This window comes from Lissotriton vulgaris, unplaced genomic scaffold, assembly GCF_964263255.1.
Source record: "Lissotriton vulgaris unplaced genomic scaffold, aLisVul1.2 SCAFFOLD_291, whole genome shotgun sequence".
In the NCBI taxonomy this organism is placed as follows: Eukaryota; Metazoa; Chordata; class Amphibia; order Caudata; family Salamandridae; genus Lissotriton; species Lissotriton vulgaris.
Window position 1 is genome coordinate 1188944 of NW_028248508.1, and position 22159 is coordinate 1211102.

At 43.5% G+C, this 22159-nt stretch overlaps 1 protein-coding gene across 2 annotated transcripts in view; it reads right to left on the reverse strand.

Annotated features, from left to right (window-relative positions):
* AGGF1 (angiogenic factor with G-patch and FHA domains 1) overlaps positions 1 to 22159 on the reverse strand; it is a 478374-nt gene that overhangs the window by 26201 nt on the left and 430014 nt on the right. For both annotated transcript variants that reach the window (XM_086949991.1, XM_086949990.1), the window contains exon 12: positions 20262 to 20389. In XM_086949991.1, coding sequence (XP_086806117.1) covers positions 20262 to 20389 — 128 coding nt within the window. The remainder of the gene's footprint in view (positions 1 to 20261; positions 20390 to 22159) is intronic.

Consider the following 22159-nt stretch of genomic DNA (forward strand, 5'->3'; position numbering starts at 1 on the left):
AATTATCTGCGACTGGTATGGTCGGAACAGAATTGGCATCAATAAGAGCAGGGCAAGAAAACACATTAGTGTCCTTGAGGTCAACAACGCCTTGACTAGGGAGAAGCTCATCCTGAGCCTGATGGGTAGAATCACCAACCACCACTCCTCCCCCCCCCCCCCCCTTAATTGAGGAAGTGACAAATCCGGCGCTAACTGAGACTGAAGTTCAGTGTTCTCGAAATAATCTTCAATCCAATCGAAATTACCATGGCAATTCTTCCCAGGCTCCACATTCTCCCCACCGGGATCTTGGCAACAGTCAAAGGCCACATCCTTTAAATTCCAAACTTTGCCATCGCTCAGTCTAACAGAGTTCCCGAGAACATCAACAACCATTTTAGGGGAGTCGAATTTATTCTCACCCTTCACAACTCTATAAGGCTTCCTAACTCTTACCCAGTCACCAGCCTTTATAGCAACCTCCTTAGCACCATGAAGTTTATCATAGTAAAGCTTGCTTTTGTCGTGAGCCAAAACAAGATTTTTCTTAACCTCCTCCGGGGACCAATCCTGAACACTGTCCTTAAAAACCCACCCAGGATTATACTTACATCTGGGTAATCTACCTCTCATCATTACAAAAGGAGAGACACCAGTACAATTATTCAAGGTGACTTTGTAGGACCAAACAGCCTTCTGTATCTCCAATTTCCAATCTAACTTCTTGTTGTTAGCTGCTTGCAAAATGCCTTTAATAACCCTATTAAAGCGTTCTACAGTTCCATTCCCGCTAGGGTTGTACAAGGAAGTGGTTTTATGTGTAATGCCACATTTTGCAAAATACTCTTTGGCATCTTTTGATAAAAACTGTACTCAATTATCCGTTAGAATATTCACTGGTAATCCCTCCACTACGAAAATTTTGTCCAAAAATTTTAAAACAGCTTGGGTGTCCACCTTTCCTACGAACTTAACTATAGGCCATTTGGTAAAAAGATCAATAGCTACCAGTCCATACTCCTTCGCATCCCCAATCGGACCAAAAATGTCCACTGCAACAGTCTCCCAAGGAAGACTAGGAATGAGTCCCTCACTCATGGTAGGTCTCAAAGTCCTCAAGGACTTATCAGCTGAACTACACACTGAACAACCCCTAACAAAGATTTCAACCTCTTTGTCAACTTTCGGCCACCAAAACAAATTTTTGACAGCCAATTTGGTTCTTACTATGCCGAAATGTCCCTCATGGCACATCTGCAAGATTCTTTTCCTTAACCCAAAAGGTGGAATGATCCTATCACCCCTCATCAAAACTTCTCTTTCCAATGATAGCTCAGAACGAATTTCCCAATATGATTTCAAACTGCCTGACAAGGATTTTTCTTTAGGCCAACCTTGACAGATAAATTCAGAAACTTGTACTAAATCCTTGTCTAAACCATGCTCCTTTACCCAATCTTCCTTGCTGATGGCTGGAACTCCCGAATCATGTACAAATGCCACAGTAAAATTCCCCCACGGGTCGTCAACACATTCCTATAGAGGGGAAGGTAATCTTGATAAACAATCGGCTATTACATTGTCTTTCCCTGGTACATACGTGATGCTATATATGTATTCTTTCATACGCATGGAAATTCTAGCTAACCTAGCTGAAGCAGTTGCAGTGCCCTCAGTAGATAAGATGTGGACTAACGGTCTATGATCAGTCCTGATGTTTACCATTTTACCCCACACAAAAGCACGAAAATGCTCTAAAGCCCATGCGCAGGCTAAGGCTTCCCTTTCAATGATAGGGTATCTGCTCTCTGCCGGTGACAAGGCTCTGGATGCAAACAAAGTAAACACAAAATGGCCGCTACGCAGGGTCACGTAGCGTGACCTTACGTGCCTCCGTCATTCCGTGAAGTTCAGGGTGATGATGCCGAAGAGTTGCGTAGATGGAAGATGGTCACGCAGCAAGGAACGCGACTGGAACTTTGAAACACAGTCAAAAGATGCAGGCGGGCGCCATCCAAGGATTGCAAACTCCAACGATCTCCGCTTACCCCAAGAAAACAGACAAAGTTCCTCCGTAGTTGCAGCAGAATGGTGGAGCAGCAGTCCACAAGTAGGAGAAAGTAGAAATGAACGAACCCTCAAAAGATAAGGTGTCCAATATCTCCTTTCCTTTTTTTTAAAATAATAAATAAATAAATAAAATAAATAAATAAATAAAAAAATGTAAAAAAAAAAAATGATATTAATGATCCGGATCCCACCCTCGTAGCCAGTTGTTAAGAAGGTAGTCGAGGCAGGAATTCCACAAGGTGATTTATTCAAGTATGAAGGTAGAAGCACAGGCGGAGCCAGGAACACATCTCATAGCAAGGCAGCCAGGTAGTAACTGACTCACAAGAGAGAACACAGTTGAAGCAAGGTAAACATTCTAGAGGCTCGCTCCAACACGAGCCTTAAAGCTACACACATAAGAATAATCATAACATAACACCAGACTAAACTGAAAAAGCTCCTAAAGCAAAAAAGCGTCAAACCATCGACACTCCATAAATGTGTCTGCTTCCTAGATTCCTGAGGTGGTAAAATAACAAAGGAATCCGAGGGTCTGATTTCCTCTATGCAACGAAGTACATCCTATGCAACGCACAGGAGCTGACCCACCCCAAAGAAGATCGGAGACAGCACTGAAACAGTTATAGCCCTTGTTTCTCCATACCAAACTAAGCAAAGACTCTTTATGAAACACAAATATAAAGAAGAGAAGGCAATAGTATTTGTGCTGTGATGTCATCGGTTTTCATATTCCTTTTTTACGGATGTCTTTAAAGTTACAGAGCATCAACGCATAGGCTCCAAGTCTTCAAGATCAGCGATCACCAATAAACAGGCCATTTAAGGAATACCAGTGAACAATACCTTAAAACTCCCCACTATGCTGTAGCGTTCACGAACCAGCACTAATCATATGGAGAGGGCAACCCTAGAGGTAGCACAGTATGGGGTTAGAACCTCACAAGGGAACCAAAAGCCAAAAGCCAAAAACGAAAAGTGGAAGTGGGGGATGAAAGTATCTAGCACAGAGAATATTGCTTGTGGGGGCTGCTGAGGGTGGCATCGAATTGATTTAGAGAAGCTCCAAGTACACCTTTAAGATGACATGAACAGAGACATGTAAAAAATAGAAATAACGATTAGGTTAACAATAGGAGGATATCCCAAAGTATCTCACAAGACCTCTCTATCATCATGTATAGGTAACCACTCACCGGCATACCATACCCAAGGCAGGGGAGAATCTCCCACGAAAATCCAAGATAAGCTAACAGTGTGGTATGGTCCCAATCCTCTCCATCGCGTGCTACGAAGTAGGTGGGCAAAACAGGGGGAAGTCATAGGTTATTTGTCTACACATGCAGCTATAGGAATCAGATCATCAGGAAACATCTTAAAGGTGTGGCACTTTGGGGGAGTCCAAACACGTACCTCAAGTGTGAGCAAACAGCACTGTTTGATCACACAGCCTGTCAATCAATCAATACTTGTAAAGCACAGCTTAACACCCGTGAGGGTATACAGGCAGTAGGTTGCTAGGCTTAGTTGAAAGGCCAGGTCTTGAGTTTCTTACTGAAGTCTATCAGCGAGGGCGACATTCGTAGGCGGAGGGGAGGGCATTCCAGGACTTGGTGGCGAGGTGGGTGAAGGAGCGACCTCTGCTGTGGCTATGGCGGATGCGCAGTCTGTGAGAGGGCGATAGAGCAAAGGTGTCTGGATGACTGGGGGAAATTCAGGAGGCGATTCATGTACACTGGTCCTTAATCGTGGAGAGCTTTGTAGGCTGTGTCAGTATCTTGAATTGGCATCTTTTCTGGATGGGGAGCCAGTGGAGATTCCTCAGGTGTAGTTGATGTGGGTGCGTTTGGGCAGGTTGAGGATCAGTCTGGCTACTGAGGTCTGTTTGTCTGAAGCCTTCTCATGAGTTCGGTGGTGATTCCTGCATACAGTGCCTTGCTTTAGTCCAGATGGCTGGTGACTAATGCTTGCATGACTGTTTTTCTGGTGCTGATCGGGAGTCATTTGAAGATTCTTCTGAGCATTCGAAGAGTGTGGAAGAAGGTAGAGGAGACTGCGTTGATCTGTCGTTTCATGGTGAGTTTGCTGTCCAGGATGATCCTGAGGTTGTTTGCTTGGTCTTTCGGCCTGGGTGAGTCTGAGTTTGACGGTCCACCAGGTGTCGTTCCATAGGGAGGTGTGGTTGCCAAAGATCAGCACTTCGGTCTTGTCAGTTTTGAGCTACAGACAGTTGGCCTTTATCCAGTCTGCGACATTTCTTCATGCAGTATTGGAAATTGGTCGTGGTGGTGGTGGGTCTGCTGAGAGTGAGATGATGAGCTGAGTATCTCTGGCTAGGATACGATGTTGAGATCGTGGGTTCTTACTATGTCAACTAGCAGTGTTATGTGGGTGTTGAAGCGGGTGGGGCTGAGGGACGCCGTAGATAGGGCTCTTGGGTTCTGAGGTAGCTCTTGGGTTCTGAGGTGAAGGAAGGTAGGTGGATTCTCTGTATACATCCTGTGAGGAATGAAGCAATCCATCTGAGTGTGTCCCTGTTGATCCCGATCTGGTGCAGTCTCTTGATGAGTGTGTGGTGGAATATGGTGTTGAACGCTGCAGAGAGGTCAAGGATGATAAGGGACGGCTATTCTCCTCTGCAATATGCTTGTTAAAAATCATCAGTACTTACACCAACATATCCAATGATTCACTGACACTCATGGCTATGACAGAGGAAGGCAGTACTTCCATGAAGAACAGCACAGGAAGGACCAGGGGAGTTCAGCAAGCTGAATGAAGGATAGAACATGACAAGAATTTTACAATTTGAAAGATGGGGTAAAGATATATCAGAGCAATTCCTAACTGGGTATGGGAAATAAAGTCCTACGCAGTAAATACCTTAGAATGGGGGCCAAGATAGGGCTCTTCCAAATCTCTGACTTAAATTTCAAAGAAGCAGTACTCTGCTGAGGAAACCTTATGAACCTTAAAAAACATTGGTATAATCTTATCAAACCGAAGGACAGTAGGGTGGAATGTTTCATCCACTGCTGTAAATAATCAAACCCTCGCTATTTACTTATGCTGGACAAGGACATAATGTGGAATAACCAAAGACCAAAATACAACAAGCATTTGCAATGCAATAGGTCTCGAATTAATTACATTTTGAGGTATTGGAGTTGCAAATAGCAATGTTTCTTAAGGTATGAATTGAGAATTTACCAGCAGCAGGGATCCCGAGAAAAAACAAGCAGAAATAAGCAAAGCACATACATGCCTGATAAAGTAGACTGCGGCATTTTATGGTTTCCTAAGAGGGGAGGGGAGGACAAGAGCGAAGGGAAAGAAAGGAAGAGTGATGGGGCTGGTGGGGAGACAGTGAAGGGGCAGGCAGATGGGAAAGAGATAACAAACAGTGCAAAAAACTATAGACCAATTACTGTGGTTTATTCTGTGGCAACTGAAGTGTGTGTGTTTCGTACTAGTAGTTACATCGCGTGTGGTGCTATTTGAAGCACAATTTAACATCTGTGTCATACTAACATAATGGAAACTACGCTGCTTCAGCCGTGTGCTCAGACAGTTCAACAGTGTGTGCATAAAATGAGCCTCGATAATTATTAGGCGCAGTGATTAGCCCAGTTTAGTTGGCACTAAGGAAGGATGAAAGACTCAATTAATCCCTTCCAGTAAGGTTGCAAGATGGGCTCTGCAGTATGCCAGAGGAAACAACAAGCCAGTGGCACAGCTGGAATTTCGGAGCTAATGTTTTTTGGGTGTGAATTAAAACATTCTGGCCACTTTGTGACCATTTGTTTTGCTTTATTTAGTTAAATAAATATTTTTTGTATTGTGAACCATTTTTGCCTGTCCGTTCCAAGACTGCATTTGGTAGCAGAAAAAAATTCTTAAAAATATGACATTTCCAGAAAAGGCGTAAAAAAAAATCGATTTCAAAGGGGAGCGAAGGAAGGAAATGAGAAGAAAAACAGGTTAAAAAGAAAAACTATACTAGCGCTTCAGTGACAAACCCAAGTCTTGCTAATGTGATTGGATCTGAATAACACCAATCTGGGACCTTTGCGACCACTTTGTGTTGCTTTATCTAGTTAATTGTTGATTTCTAGTAATGTGAACTTTTTTTCGATCCGTTCTAAGGCTGCACTTCCGAACAGAAAAATGTCAGAAACAGATGACATTACACAGACCTTAAAAAGGGAAACGGGCAACAGAAAAGTGAAACAAGCATTTGCAATGCATTAGGTCTGGCATTAATTAAGTTTGAGCTATTGGCATTGCTAAATATTGCAACACCAATTGCTACAAAAGTCTATAAATTGTAGGCCAAAAAAAGGTGTAGTTATTTTTGTCGTAATGGTGGCATGCTGCGCTTTAGATGAATATGTTTAAAAGTAAAGTGTGCCATACTGTGATTGCTACAATAGTAAATTGTGGATGCGTTAACAATTGATGCATGCACTGATGGCTGGTGGTGTGTGTGCTTGTAGAAATGGTGCACTGATGGCTGGCGGTGTGTGTGCCTGGTGGACGTGTGCACTGCCGGCTGGTGGTGTGTGTGCCTGGTGGAAGTGTGCACCGACGGCTGTGGGTGTGTGTGCCTGGTGAAAGCGTGCACTGGCGGCTTGTGATGTGTGCCTGGTGAAAGCGTGCACTGACGGCTGGTGGTGTGTGTGTGCCTGGTTAAAGCGTGCACTGATGGCTGGTGGTGTGTGTGCCTGGTGAAAGCGTGCACTGACTGCTGGTGGTGTTTGTACCCGGTGAAAGTGTGCACTGACGGCTGGTGGGGTTTGTGCCCGGTAAAAGCGTGCATTGACGACTGATTGTGTCTGGTGAAAGTGTGCACTGACGGTGTGGTTGTGTGTGTGTGGTTGTATTTATTTATTTATTTATTTATTGCAATTTTTAAAGCGCGCAAATACCCGTAAGGGTGTCTCGGCGCTAATGATTACAGAGCTCCCTGATGGTGTGACGGGGGAGTTAGGACGATGAGAACAGCCATGTTTTTAAGGTGTGGTTGTACGTGTGGTTGTATGTGTGGTTGTAGTTGTGTGTGTGGTTGTGATTGTGTGTGTGGTTGTGTGTGTGGTTGTGTGTGTGTGTGTGGTTGTGTGTGTGGCTGTGGTTGTGTGGTTGTGTGTGTGGTCCTCTGTGTGTGGTTGTGTGTGTGTGTGGTTGTGTGTGTAGTTGTTTGTGTGCTTGTGGTTGTGTGGTTGTGTGTGTGTTGTGTTTGTGGTTGTGTGTGGTTGTGTGTGTGCTTGTGTGGTTGGGTACGGTTGTTTGTGTGGTTGGGTTAAGTGTGTGTGGTTGTGTGTGGTTGTGTGTGTGCGTGGTTGTGTGTGTGGTTGTGTGTATGTGTGGTTGTGTGTGGTTGTGTGTGGGATTGTGTGTGTGTGGGGTTGGGTGTGTGTGTGTGTGGTTGGGTGGGTGGTTGTGTGTGGTTTGTGAGTGGTTGTGCGTGTGGTTGTGTGTGTGTAGTTGTGTGTGTGGTTTTGTGTGTGTGGTTGTGTGTGTGGTTGTGTGTGTGGTTGTGTGTGTGGTTGTGTGTGTGGTTGTGTGTGTGGTTGGGTGTGTGGTTGGGTGTGGGTGGTTGTGGGTGCTTGTGTGTGTGGTTGTGTGTATATGTGGTTGTGTATGTAGTTGTGTGTGTGTGTGGTTGGGTGTGTGTGTGTGGTTGTGTGTGGTTTGTGTGTGTGTGTGTGTGTTTGTGTGTGTGTTTGGTTGTGTGTTTGGGTGTAGTTGGTTGTGTGTGTGGTTGTGTGTGTGTGTGTGGTTGTGTGTGTGTGTGGGAGTGTGTGTTTTGGGGGGGGGGGTGTATGAAGTTGTGTGCTTGCCTCCAATTCAGCCTGTCTCAGGGTGAGTTGCTGGGGTTGATGGAGAATGTCCCCATATCTGTTTCTCCACATGTCAGATTCTGCACGTTTTAGGTATTTTCGTTTTGTATGATTTTATATATTTGTAAATGTATTGTGTTTGCTTTTAGCACATTGAGCATGGCATAATTGATATGCGTAGTATTTTTTCCCGGACAGATTTCCGGAACAATTCTCCTGTTTGCGTATTCAGCAGGTTTTACATTGCCTTTGCCTATTGGATGGCAGATTATTTTAGGTGGTCCAAAACACGATACTTTTGATGGGCCTGCTTTGCATTATCTTGTATCAGATGGCTGTGTTCCTTAGCATTCATATAGGATAGCTAGAGTTAGCTTTGTTGTGACAAAGTATTCCAGGGAAGCACAATTTTCGATATCTCACGTAGCTTATTTTTAAAGTGCCGTTCACGATAATAAGCATTACGTGGGGCACTGGAAAGATATTAAGTGGGATGAACGTTATCGGGGCTCATCTTGGTAAAGATTTTGACTGGAGACTAAAGGCACAGATCTATTTCGGGGGATGGGGGGATGGACTTTTGCTGATTAACAGTGCCAGTGGGATATCAACAGGAGAATTAATTATCAAGATTCAGATATAGCCCTCAAACCTGGTGAATTTGAAACGAAAACTCCCCATACAGAGTCTACACTGAAGCGAACTTCCAACCCTTGATACACACTGGTAAAGGAGGATAGGTTATTTATTGTGGAAAACTTTGGCAGGCTTGGGCGGCTCTGAATGAAAGCCACTTCGAAAGTACATTTTCATATGCTGTGGTAGATGGAATGCAAGGCTATTTAGCAATTTTTTTTACCCCATGGCACTTAAAGCGCTGGATGGGAGCCTTTGCGTCTATATATTAGCGAGACAAGCAATGGCCGCGCGGCGCGAGAGTCAGATGGCAGCTGTGCACGTCGCGCGCGCTTGTGCACGTGACAGAAAGCTGGTGGCCGGCATGTCTGAGAGTCATGCTTGCTGGCTTTGCTGCAATCCTCTATGTGGGCTGTCCCTTAAAATGCGTGCCCAAGTAGCCCCAGACTCCAGCAGGGCCGTGCACGAGGCAGTGCACTGTGCAGCCAGAGCGCTGGACTGGATGGGTTTCCCCAGACTGGTGGTGGAGGGGGGCAGCTGTGATTCACGCGTGGAGTATCTGCGCCAAACTGCACATGCTGTGCGCCTGTTGACTCTGCCTGCATGTGCACTGGTGCAGGTAGAGGGGTTCTCGGCTGTGTGAAGGGTCTGTGTGAATCGACGGAACACCTAATAGGAAGCAGTAGAAATACTGTATATTGATAAATGCCGCCTTTCTCACGAGATACTGCGTGAAGACATTATGAGGCCTCGGAATTTTAATTTTCAGCAGTATCGGGAATAATGCACTTGGTGCGTGTCTGGATAAATGACTGAGTTTACCTCGCGACGGAATACTGATGCAAGTCTTGTTCTGTTGCATTTACACAAGAACCCGCTATGTGATGTGGTGATGTAGTTGTAGCCTCTTGGTTAATAAAGAAGAATCTGAGCGAATCCAAAGAAATGTTATTTCTCTTCTATTTTATGCAATATCTTCGACGCCGGTTTAATGCAATGATCTTGAACATGCCGACAAGAGATGGATGAGGGGCTGGAGGAGGTGTGGAAAAAGTAGAAATGAGTGAAGGGGGATGAAAGGAATGGGAGAGATTGGTGGCAAAGGTGAAAGTAACAAGAAGTGAGACTGCAAGAGGTAGGAGAGAGGAGTTGTGATCACTTTTGCGGCAGCTTTGATGTTCTCAGTGGCCGCGCGGCTCACTGAGAACATCAAAGAGGCCGCAAAAGTGCTCCCAAAGGCTGCAGGCTGACATATAATACGCACGCGCGCCCGGCGCACATGCACTGTACCCGATCCGCCTGCAGCCTTTGGGAGCACTTTTAAAAGCCCACTAAATATCTCGCATATCATCGCTTACGCATTAGCTAGGCGAGACCTAAAACATGCAGGAGCAGCAGACGATAAAGAAACAAGCAACTGGCTTTTCTAATCGCCTGGGTGTGGAAAAGAGGTAGGGAGGGTGAGTGCTAGTCCACTGCATACATCTGATCCGTCCTTTCAGATCCTTTACTGAGGCAGGCTGGAGCCCTGTGAGTGATTGGAAGGGAGGTGTAGGGGGAGCGAGTTGAAAACACAGGCCAGTAAAAGCAAAACCTGCCCAGTGCCCTTTCATTAGCGCTGCGCTGATAAAGAGTTAATACTTATAATTTTCCCTGGAGACCAGGGCCAGTCCACAGCAGGGGGCACAGACCAGTGCCCCCCTGGTCTCAGGCTGACTGCAGCCTAACCCGCCTTTTCCGTCTGCCTGGCTCCCCCGGCGTGCTGGAGCCTGCTGACTGATTGGGAGGGAGAGTAAAGAAAGTGAAACCAGCGCAGCACTGATAAAGTATGCTTTATTCACCACTAAGACAACTGGGGAAAAAAACTGTTTCACTGACGTGACGTCAGCTGAAGTCATGGTGTGCCGGAAACAGGAAAAAGAGTTCTCCAGAACAAGAGATGAAGAATGGAAGTGAAGGCAACTGTAGTTGGTTGGTGCTGCTCTTAGAAAAACGGAAGTTAGGTTTAACTGCTGGAACCATTTAGCAAGAACAAAGAACAAGGAAACCGTACTCAGAAAGAGCCCAGATACACGCTCTTCTGCTCTGAAGTATCCTGGGAGCAGGATCATTGATATCCAGGCATCGCTAGATCTTCGCTACTGGATGTAAGCTATTTATACAAACAATTAGACGGAGCCAGAACCCGTCACACTCCGGACACACACAGTGTTCGGCCCTGCTCCCCATCTCCAGCGTTCAGACACACCCCTTCGGCGCTCGCTATTACTGCCTTCTGATTTGCTGCGGTTTTCTCGTCTGTGCCATCCTTAAATTCTGACTGCAAACCACTACCTACCCTCACACGGGTGCCCGGCTGGGTCCCCTGTGAGTATTTTCCTGCAGTGTGCGCACGGTGACACTCTTTCCACACTAGGCATTGCAGATCATCCTTCAGGTTTCCCCACACGTTTAAGTCGTGAAGAGACCCTATATTGCACACAGGGTCGAAACGCTGTTGACTGTTAACGTTGTACATATGTCACAAAATCTTTCACCATTAGTTTAGGTTCCAAAACTTCACTGGGACACACCCCTCACTAATGTTTAATGATTATTTTGAAACTAAGTGTGCTAATTCTTTCTTTTTGAAATACCATATATGTATTGTGTCTTTCAACTCACTGCATACATAATTGTCTATACCAATCAAAATCCTTGGTGTGTTCGCCTTGCTCTATTTTTCACATCAACTTAACCCTGAATATTGCCATTGCGCCAGCTTTATTATTATAAATAAGCTCTTTTTAGTCCACAGGAGCCATTGTTCTTTTGCTAAACAAGAAACCATTTAGCAAGCAGCTAAGAAGAGCGATATGGATTTAACCAATGGGAAGGCAGCAGGCAAGACATTTTGCACTACAACAAGTCTTCTAGTTCGAGGCATGTGTGCTGTAGATACACATGCTGTGCATAGACTATAAAGCAGTCCCTCTTCCTAGGTGGTTACAGTTGTTTGAAAAAGAGTATTTTAGTACAGCTAGGCTAACATTGGCTTTTTGACGTGCAGATACATCCACTACATAAAGTTTTGTAAATGTGTGTTGAGTGGACCATGTTGCTGCTGTGCAAATATCAGCAGTTAGAACTTTCCCCAAAAATGTAATTGAAGCTCCTATTTTGCAAGCAGAGTGAGCCTTAGGGGGATAAAGGTAAAAGCCTTTAAGCTTTAGCATAACAAGTTTTGACGCATTTAACTATCCACCTAGAAATATCAGACTTGTAAATTGCATTTCCCATGTGTGGAGGTGTAGAAGCAATAAATAATTGTTTAGTCTTTCTGTTTTTTTTTAACCCTGTCACAATAATACATTAAAACTCTTGTAACATCTGAAGTATGTAAAGCGCTCTCTGCAACTGAATCAATTTGTCGAAAGGAGACAGGTGATTCTATTGATCGCTTGATATGAAAATTGGAAACTTCCTTTGGAAGGAATTTTGGGTTCATTCTAAGCACTACTTTGTCTTCAAGAAGCTGGAAGAATGATTCTTTTAAGGTAATAACTGAATCTCACTGACCCTTCTAGGTGAAGAGATAGCGATTAAAAAGGCAACTTTCCACGACAAGTAATGCAATTGGCAAAAGTGAAGTGACTCAAATGGAAGCCATATAAGTCTTGTTAGTACAATGTTTCTGTTCTATGCTGGTGCAAGTGGAAGCTTTGGAGGTATGATTCTTTTACGTCCCTCCATAAAAGCTTTAATAACAGGTATCTTAAATAACGAAAAGTGCTGCCTATTTTGCATATAGGCTGCAATAGCAATCAGGTGAAATCGTATTGAAGTATAAGTTAACCCTGTGGTTTGTAAATACAATAAGTAAGTATGTACTTGTGCATTCAAGGGGTTAACGTTTTGTTGCTGGCAGTATAGAACACATCTTCTCCATTTATGTGCATAACACTGACTTGTGGTAGGTTTGCAAGCTTTTTCAATAATATCCATACATTGTTGTGGTAAGTTTAAGTATCAAATTCTAAGACTTCAGGAGCCGTATCACAAGGTTAATTTCCTTGGGATTGGGGTGTCTTAATGTACCTTTGTTCTGTGTGAGGAGGTCTGGGTTGGGGTGAACTTTCTCAAGTGGGCTGTGTGCTGGATGGATGGGTATATGGAAGTAGGCGTCCTTCACATCTAAGGCAGTCATGATTATTTTGGAATAATGGAATGAGTTATTGAAGGGTGACCATATGAATGTGTTCCGATAAGATGAAGTGAATGAGTGCTCTGAGGTCGAGAACGGTCGTAGTGTTCCTTTTTTTTTTTGAGAATGAGGAAGTATAATGAATATACCCCTGTTCCTTGATAATGTTTTTGGACTGGTTGTATTGCTCCTTTTAGTAATAGAGATGGTACTTCCTGTTGTAGGAGATTTTGATGTTGTATTGATACTTAGTGTTTGCAAGGTGGAATATTTGGAGGAGTTGTAATGAGGTCCAGAAAAGTAAACATGTTGCATAATATCCAACAACCGTTGATCTGCTGTGTCTGATTTCCATATTGACAGAAAGTTTTGAAGACCACCCCCAATAGGTGTCAAATGGTCAGGGGGAATGGTATGGAAGTCATTGTTTAGTTAAGTATATTATTCACGTGAACTCTTCCTTTAAAATAGTTTCCTCTGTATGCACCCCTGTAAAGGTTTTAGCAATAGAGGTTTGCCCTTGATTTTTATATGCTGAACCTGTGTTTTCTGAGGAGGTAGATCTTGCACCTTGTTTATAGTTGGGTCTACGAAATGAACCACGACAACTACTTGTCTGCCGAGGCCCCATTGACTTTGCGACATTGGTGTCCTTTTTATATTTTTTGAAGGGCTGTGTCCACTTGAGGGCAGAACAGATGTTCTTTATCAAATGGGAGATTAAGAATGGCCTGTTGGACTTCAGGTTTAAACTGTAAAACACGGAGTCATGCATGTCTATGTATTAGCAGACTTGTATTTATACATCTAGCTTTGCTGCATCTACTGCACATTTTATTGAATTATTTGTAATGAGCTTTCCCTCATTCACAATTTCCTGCCTCCTTTTTCTGTGGTCTTCTGGGAGATGTTGGAGGAGCCCCTCCATCTTGCCCCTGTGAGCTCTATCATAGCGAGCTTATACAGCCTGGCTTTTTGCTATATGCCAATGATTAGGTGATTGTGCAGCTACACGTTTCCCAGAGGCATCAATAAGTTTGGATGCCCTTTCTGAGGGCAGTGCATCCCCTGTTGTTTGGGAATTTGCAGTTTTCCTCACATTAGATACTACTAGGGAGTCCGGAGTTAACTGATTGCTAATGTATATGGGATCAGAGGGTGCAGCATAATATTTTTTGTCCATGTGAGGTGTTATTATCTTAACTTTCACAAGGTCCTTAGGATGTCCTCTGCATGACGTACCATACCCTTAAGGAGTGGTATATAAAGATACTTGATGGAAAGCTGCTGCCCCTGCTATTAAATCTTGATATGCAGAAGCATCGTCAGGTGGTGATGGCTGTGTGGGAAGAGATCCGGGTCTGTAATCCACCATGGCTGAATATCATAATTATCCTCATGTTGTACGTCTTGTGGCATGTCATCATGCTCTTTTATGATGGGTGAGTGAGGGGATATGTTACCTGCCTCAGATAGTTCTGGTGAGTGAGGTGGTGGAGTGGATGCGTGGTGTGTTGTTGGTGGGTTAGATGGAAGAGGAATAGGGATGTGCAAAGGGCTAGTGGCAACATCCTTCTTTTTCTTATTTGAAGGCTGCAGAGGAACATCTAAAGCCTCTTGAAATGATAACTGTTTTGTTTTTTAGAAGAGTGAGGCTTTGCTGGTTGAAGAATTTTTTTCTTTGTTCCAGGCTGAATTTGGGGATTATTTTGCCAAGGATCGAGCCATTCCTGTATTACATCGAGTATCGGTTCCGGTGGAGATTTCGATCAGAAATCAAAACATTTCAGAACTAAAAGATGTTTCAGTTCTGGTGCTGTTGTGCTCCGTTCCAAAGTACCATGCTTTTCTTTTGGTAGCAAAACTGATGACTGAGGGTTGATGGACCCCACCTTGAAGGAGGTGGAGGCTCCTGCTGCTTCGACGCTGAGGCCTTGGCGACGGTGGAGCATCTCTCAATGTCGTACATCGTACCAATGTGGACGGAGACTTCTTTCTCGACGTTGGGCGAGCCTGCACCAATGGAGAACGACTCTTCAACGCTGATCGTCGCCGGGTTAGCGATGTCGGAGGATCCGATGTACATGTAGTCTTCGTCGACGACCGATGTTCTCTCGACGGCGAGCCCGCCGTCAATGGTCTTTTCGTCGATGTTTTCGCTGCGGATGAAAGTATTTTCGGAGCCGAGCCCGGAGCAGATTGGAACCTTACTTCTGGACGAAGACCTGGCTCTCTCCTTTCTCTTCTTCACCGGAGACCTGCCTCTTGAAGGAGTTTTCCCCTTCTCAGCCAGGCCATAGAGGCAAATCCTCAGTGTTCTTTTGGACAAGGCCTGACAATGCTGGCAAGTCCTGGGAGAGTGATCATCAGGAAGGCAAAGGATACAGACAGGATGGGAGTCTGTTTTGGCCTTCTTTTTGCCACAGGAAGGGCAAGGATCAAAAAAAGAGGGCATTTTTGAGTGAAAAATAACTCTCTCAAAATCGCAGAAACCTACTCCAACAGTAAAAAGCTTTTGAGAAAAAATAGACAATAATATCTGACAGAAATCCATAAAACTTAGAGCTGAAGTAAACAGGGTCTTGACAGAAGGAGCCGGAAAGAACAACTGACCTAACTGTCACCCCAGAGGCATGATGGGAAGCTAGGGGTCATGGCCTTAAAATCACGGTGCTAGTTTTATTCTATGTGTTTCTGTGGGTTAGCTTTTCAGCTTTCGACACTAATGTTTCTACAATGCAGCCTATAGGCTGGCAATGTTTTTCATTCCTCTTTGTAGGATAATGATTTCTATGATGCATTAAAGCAGTTTTCAAATGTGTTTTCTTTCTCCCTGCTTTATTTGAATGTTATACATATATGCAAAGGAAATTCCTACATCGCTCAGCTTTTACTGTATGGAAGGCTGCATTGTGTTTATTGTGATATACATATAAGTATGGACATGTTTTTAGAGCTACATATATGTTCTCACATATATTGTATTGCATTGTATTGTATTGTATTGAGTACTTATATAGCGCGAACTGTCACCCTGCGGGTATCCTGGCGCTTAGACTTGGAAGATAACCACCACAGGAACAGACCAGTTTGTCAGTGGGAAGGCCTAGTGTTCAGCCCTTGGAAACAACTAGGTTTTCTGACTCTTCCTAAAGCAGGTCAAAGAGTTGGCCTGTCTGATATTCTGAGGTAGCTCATTCCTTAGGCATGCAGCTGCCACACCAAAAACTCTGCCCCCATCCTAGATTTCTTAAATCTTGTAGTCATTACCAGATTTGCACTGGAGGAGCAGAGCTGCTTCTTGGGCTTGAACCAGGTGAATTTCTCCCGCAGTGGGTACTGCTCTGAACACAATGCAGATTTAAAACAGACTCTTTCCTTAATGGGCAGCCAATGAAGATCTCTCAAGGCCAATGCCATGGAGGACCTAGGCTAACTATTCAGCACCAGCTTTGCTGCCATTGACTGGACTCTCTGCAACCCCTGTAGGATAAATTGTAGTGCTCCCAGATACAGGGAGTTGCAGTAGTCCAGTCTGCTCAAAATGATACTCCTCACTACAAGAGGTCGAGCATCCCTAGGCAGTAACGGAAGAATCTGCCGTAGCATGCGCAGCAGAGAAAAACAGACACTAGCTGTTTTGTTGGCCTGTGACTCCATTGTGAGATTATCATCCACCAGGACCCCCAGATTACACACCGTTTTAACCGAGCCAGGGGTTCATCCTCTGGGGTAAGCTTGAACTCCAGCGGTAAATGCTGAGACATTCTGGTAGTGAAGCATATCACCTCTGTTTTTCCCCCATTGAATTGTAAGGAATTTTTCCTGAGCCAGCTCGCAGTCTGGCGCATACTTCCTGGAACGTATCAATCAACACCGCTTGTTTCCCTTCCAGGGAAAACACCACTTGGGTGTCATCAGCACAGTTGACCAGGTCAATTCCCAAGGACTTAATAATGGGGAACAGAGGGCGCAGATAGAGATGAAAAAGAATAGGGCTAATCGCAGAGCCCCAACGCACCCCGAGGTGCACTGGAGACTTGCTAGAAGTAAACGGTGTCATGGTCACAGCCTACTGTCTCCCGTACAGATAGGATTGCAGCCACTGTAAGGCCCATACTTTCACCCAAATATTTTTCAGTCTTTCCAGCAGTACCGTGTGGCTCCCTGTGTCGAATGTGGTCGACATGTCCAGTAACACTAGAACAGTGGAATTCCCATTGTCAGCACGCATTCGTAGATTGTCCATTACGGTTGCCAAAACTGTCTCGGTACCATGGCCTGGGCGGAAGCCGAACTGGTCCCTATCCAGCAGATGGTTATCCTCAAGCTAGCATGACAAAGTTTTACTAACTGTTTTTTAATGATTTTAATCGGGTATGGCAGGAGGGAAATAGGTCTAAAGAGTTGCTAGAATTGTAGGGTCGAGAGAGGATTTCTTGAGCAGGGGGTCACCACTGCCTGCTTCCATACCTCTGGTACCACTCCATCTTCCAGGGACTGACAGCAAATTTGAAGAAATAGACATCTGTTCAGCCACAACTTTTTATTGGACCAATTACATTCTTATGTGTCTTTTTTTATCTAATGATTATTTTAATGCACTGTATGATTTACACACTGTTGTGATTCATGATTGATTTTTATATGTATTTTTTATAAGATATCTATGTCAATAATTAGAATAAAAATATATTTTCCTGTACATGTTTCTGTTAGTTTGCAATTTTCTATTATGCTACTGTTGATCATAATGTACACTGTCTAGGATGATACCTACATATAGCAAATTTGCTGCAGCCAGGGGAGGGTTTCTTGCCCAAATTCTTTCCAAATTCTGAGTGGAAGGGGGTCTAAAGGAGAACCTGAGGAAACACTTTGGGCAAGGTTATTAAAAGAATCCTCCATGAGCGCTTGAAAGTTCTCAAGGGAAGTATCTATTCGGGGTTCTTTACCCGACTTCCAAGGTGAATCGTCCTGGCCACTGATGTTGCCAGGATGAAGATCTCCAACAATTTTAGTGATTTTCTCTTCAAAGTGGGAAGCAATCTTGTCGCAGAGTTTTTGCGACGCAACCACCTTGTTGCTTATACAGACTGGGCTGGAAAGGCCCCTAAAGATATTGGAAAGCGCTTTTGTGCGGTTTGGTGCTTGTAAAATAGATTTAGCATAGAAGTCTGGTTTTGACCTAAAGATAGACTACTTGTATCTGACCCGCGCCAATTTCAATTCTTTCTTATCCAGCTCTGAATATGACCTTCTCCATTTTCTCTCAGCCTCCTAACATTTTATCTACAGTAATTTCAGCGCCTAATTATACCAGGGGGCTGAGGCTTTTTCCTATTCATGAGTCTTTTTACTGGAATTAATAGATCCAAGGTTCCAGCTATGTAGTTGCAATATGTTTGATAGTTTTTTCATGGATACAGTAGGGGAAAAGAGATTCTGGTTTTGGAATATCGAGTGCGTCCTGTTTTTAACAAACCTGACCCACTCTCTTCCTTTTCGATAGGTCACTGACCAATTGTTACTATCCTCCAACTTGGGTATTGTTATGCTAAAGTGAATTAGAGAGTGGTCGGTCTAACTTTGTGGCAGTATATCAACCACCTCGGTCTCGGCCTGATTAGCAAACAGAAGATCTAAGACATGCCCTCCTTGATCGGTTGGCTGTCGTGCCAGTTGGTGTAAGTTAATGAATAAATGTTAAGTTAATGTTTAGATATGGTTTTATATGTTTCCGGTTTCCCCGCGCATGGGGCTGGAATATTCATGTCTTTATGACTATTGAGGAGGATCCCCTGGAAGAGAAGAATAGCTTTGTTCCTCTTTCTTCACCTGTTGTTGTGATCTCATAGTTTACTATCGACCAATAATGCATGTTTTCAGTGTTTCTCCACAGAACACCATTATTATAGATCGATATGTCCTTTAACGTATAGAGAACAGAAGCACTTTGCGATCTATGAAACAATGAAAAAAGCTGCTTGTTCAATAATGAGATATTTTCTTTACAATGCTTAGGATTCTTATTACAGCAGCCCAAAGGTTTATTGCAGATTACTAAAGATTCTACCCTAGAGTGTCTATTAAGTACTCTAGGGCATTCAAATTCCATATTTCTTCTCAAGTTTGTTAATTTCTTGATATACATATGTTCATAAGCCTATCGCATCAACAGAATCTAGCTCACTGAACCTCTCCATTCCTAGATAATTGGCTCGCCACACCACCAAATTTGTCAAGCCTGAGGTAAAAAATACTTTCAAATGGTCAACGAAAAGTACTGAAGTCCAAGCAGAGGTCTATAGCCCCCTCTGGACCAAAATCTAAGAGCTTAATTTGCTTGCTCACAATAGCAGTAGTGCAACACTTTTGTGGATTTACAGGACTTAACAAATTGGACCCTGTAAAAGGACTTTTCTCTTCTAATAGTGCACTCTTGCCAGGTGTCTTTTAAAGCTGAACAATCTTTCCCTTTGTTATCCTAATCTGAAATGTTTACTAAGTACTGATCTTTGGCACACAGCACGACAAAACCATACTCAAAGATCCAGCGGGATCTCTTTAGTGATGTGAGTTGGTCAGTCACCGCAGCTGGACGAGGATTTTATCAAATAGAATTCAGATAGGTCACATTCATACTTATTTGAGACTTAATACTGGTTAGAGTTTTGTTTTACATTCACTGTGTCCTTGGCACCAACAACTGTGTTTCAACCTTTATCGCCATCAACTATATTTCAACCATTATCGTTAAGTAAAGTAATTCTTAAATAAAGGGCTGATTCACAAAGGGCTTTTGCACTTGTGGCGGAGGCCCCACATTTGCAGTGGGTGTGCCCACACTCGTGGCGGGACCTCTACAGTGGGTAACTGCAGTATGAAGCCCACCTATGACTGTAGGACCTCCGCCACGAGTGCGGAGCCCCTTTGTGAGTTGGTCCCTTAATGTTCTGACAGTATGTAGCATGTCGATGGTAGGCTTCAAAGTCACATCAGCATCTCAAGCTTCACTTTTTCTATTACAATACTACAAAAATGCTCCCTTTTATTGCAGAGGCATGTCCTAGTCTAAGATGTCGCAACGTTGTAGATGCACTCCATTCACATCTCTCTTCTTATTGAAAAATGAACACTTCTCTATGCTTCACAAATCTGTAAAATTTGTAATTTCACCCAACAATAATGGTCTTTAGAACAGGACCTGCTCCTCCATGCTGATCGGTGCCACCTCTTGATTGCTTCAGGCAGCGTACTCTACCTGCACTGAAATCAGTCATGATGGCTTAATGATCCCCAGCATAGGGTATGTTGGGATGAAAACCTTTGTTCATAGCCAGTTTTAGAATTGTCTCCACCTCAGAACCATGGAAGTAAACCAAAGACTTAAAGTTTCAGCCAGTATCCATCCTTGGCGGCATTTTCTTTGTTAAGCCAAAATGATTATGTACATACTGTTCACGAATATTTAACACAGGTATTTCATACATGTCTGAATTAAATGTGTATGCCAATGGAGTCAAGAGTAAAGATCTGTATATACGTACATGTGAACAGAAGCTGGAGCATCATCCCTTTGAAATGTGCCTTCACTTCCTACTGTTCGTCTCCTTTTTCCTGCACGGTCTCTGTAGTTCAGATTCTTCAGAGCTTGGTGTTCCTCATAGTCACAATTCTTTTCAAATAAAAAGAAAGATACACACTCAAACTCCAAAAGATTGATAAAATCACTCTGTCTATCTTCTGAAGGTACAATACCCATGACTACGTACTCGTTACTTCATGAATCTTATGTTTTAAGTGTGAAAATGATGCACGTCTAAACACCTGCAGTAGACACATTTTCTGATGGAAAATGAATCTCTGTATCTGTTACAGGTGATGTTTTTAAATGAATACAGGTAGCTGGGTTCAACAATATCAGTTACTTTCAATAAACTAATTCATACGGGTGAGAAAGAGAACATTTACACAGCACTCATTGCTAATTTCTTCTTTATGCTTCAAATAAAGGTGTGAAGGTTGTAAAGGGTAGGGGAAATGGAAGCTGTAGTTATTGCTAATGCAAATCAGGGGAAGCCTCACAGTAAAAAAAACAGTATCCCTGGAGATTGACATTTCTGTGAATTTTTATAGTTGCTTTGTTGTGTGTTCGTGCATGGCTCAAGAGCTTCGCAAACCCCCTCCTCCCCCCCCAAATTCTGTACACTCCGTTGCTCAGACCGTCAACGTGTCACTGCTTTTCGTAATTGAGAAAATGTTTAATTAAAAAAAAATACATTCAATATGCCGAAGCCAACTGTAGACTTGCAAGCAAAGCACCACATTCTTTATCTCAGGTTCACTTACTTTCACTCCCTCATTCTCACTCAAACACATTAATTCTCTCTCACTTGCACTCACAACTTTACCCACTTAACTTTCACTCACTTATTTGCACTCAATCTCATTCAGACTCACTCAAAATCTCACTCAGACTCATTCTTACTCTCACTCCCTCTCACTTATTCTCACTCACTCAGACTCACTCATGTGCACTCACTACATTACAATCTCTCTTACTCTCAACTCAGAGCTACATTCTGGCTCACATTCACTTGTACTCATTCTTACTCTCATTTACTAATCTTCACTTATTCTTACTCTCTTCAACACATTCATTCTCACTCATTTATGTTCACTCACTGCCATTCAATCTCACATTCATTCTCACTCAGACTTCATTCTTTCTAACACGCTTCACACTCATTCTTATTCATTCTCACTCACAGTCACTTTCACTGTTACACACACACAGACATGCTCACACATAAAAACAGACCCACTTTAGTGACCTGGTTCATAGCTCTCCTTTAGTAACCTGGTTCATTGAGCTCCTTTAGTGGCCTGGTTCATAGCTCTCTTTTAGTTGACTTGGTTCATAGCTCTCTTTTAGTGACCTGGTTCATAGCTCTCCTTTAGTAACCTGGTTCATTGAGCTCCTTTAGTGGCCTGGTTCATAGCTCTCTTTTAGTTGACTTGGTTCATAGCTCTCTTTTAGTGACCTGGTTCATAGCTCTCCTTTAGTGACCTGGTTCCTAGCTCTCCTTTAGTGACCTGGTTCATTGAGCTCCTTTAGTGGCCTGGTTCATAGCTCTCCTTTAGTGACCTGGTTCATAGCTCTCCTTTAGTAACCTGGTTCATTGAGCTCCTTTAGTGGCCTGGTTCATAGCTCTCCTTTAGTGGCCTGGTTCATAGCTCTCCTTTAGTGACCTGGTTCATAGCTCTCTTTTAGTGACCTGGTTCATAGCTCTCCTTTAGTGACCTAGTTCATAGCTCTCCTTTAGTAACCTGGTTCATTGAGCTCCTTTAGTGGCCTGGTTCATAGCTCTCCTTTAGTGACCTGGTTCATGGAGCTCCTCTAGTGACCTGGTTCATAGCTCTCTTTTAGTGACCTGGTTCATTG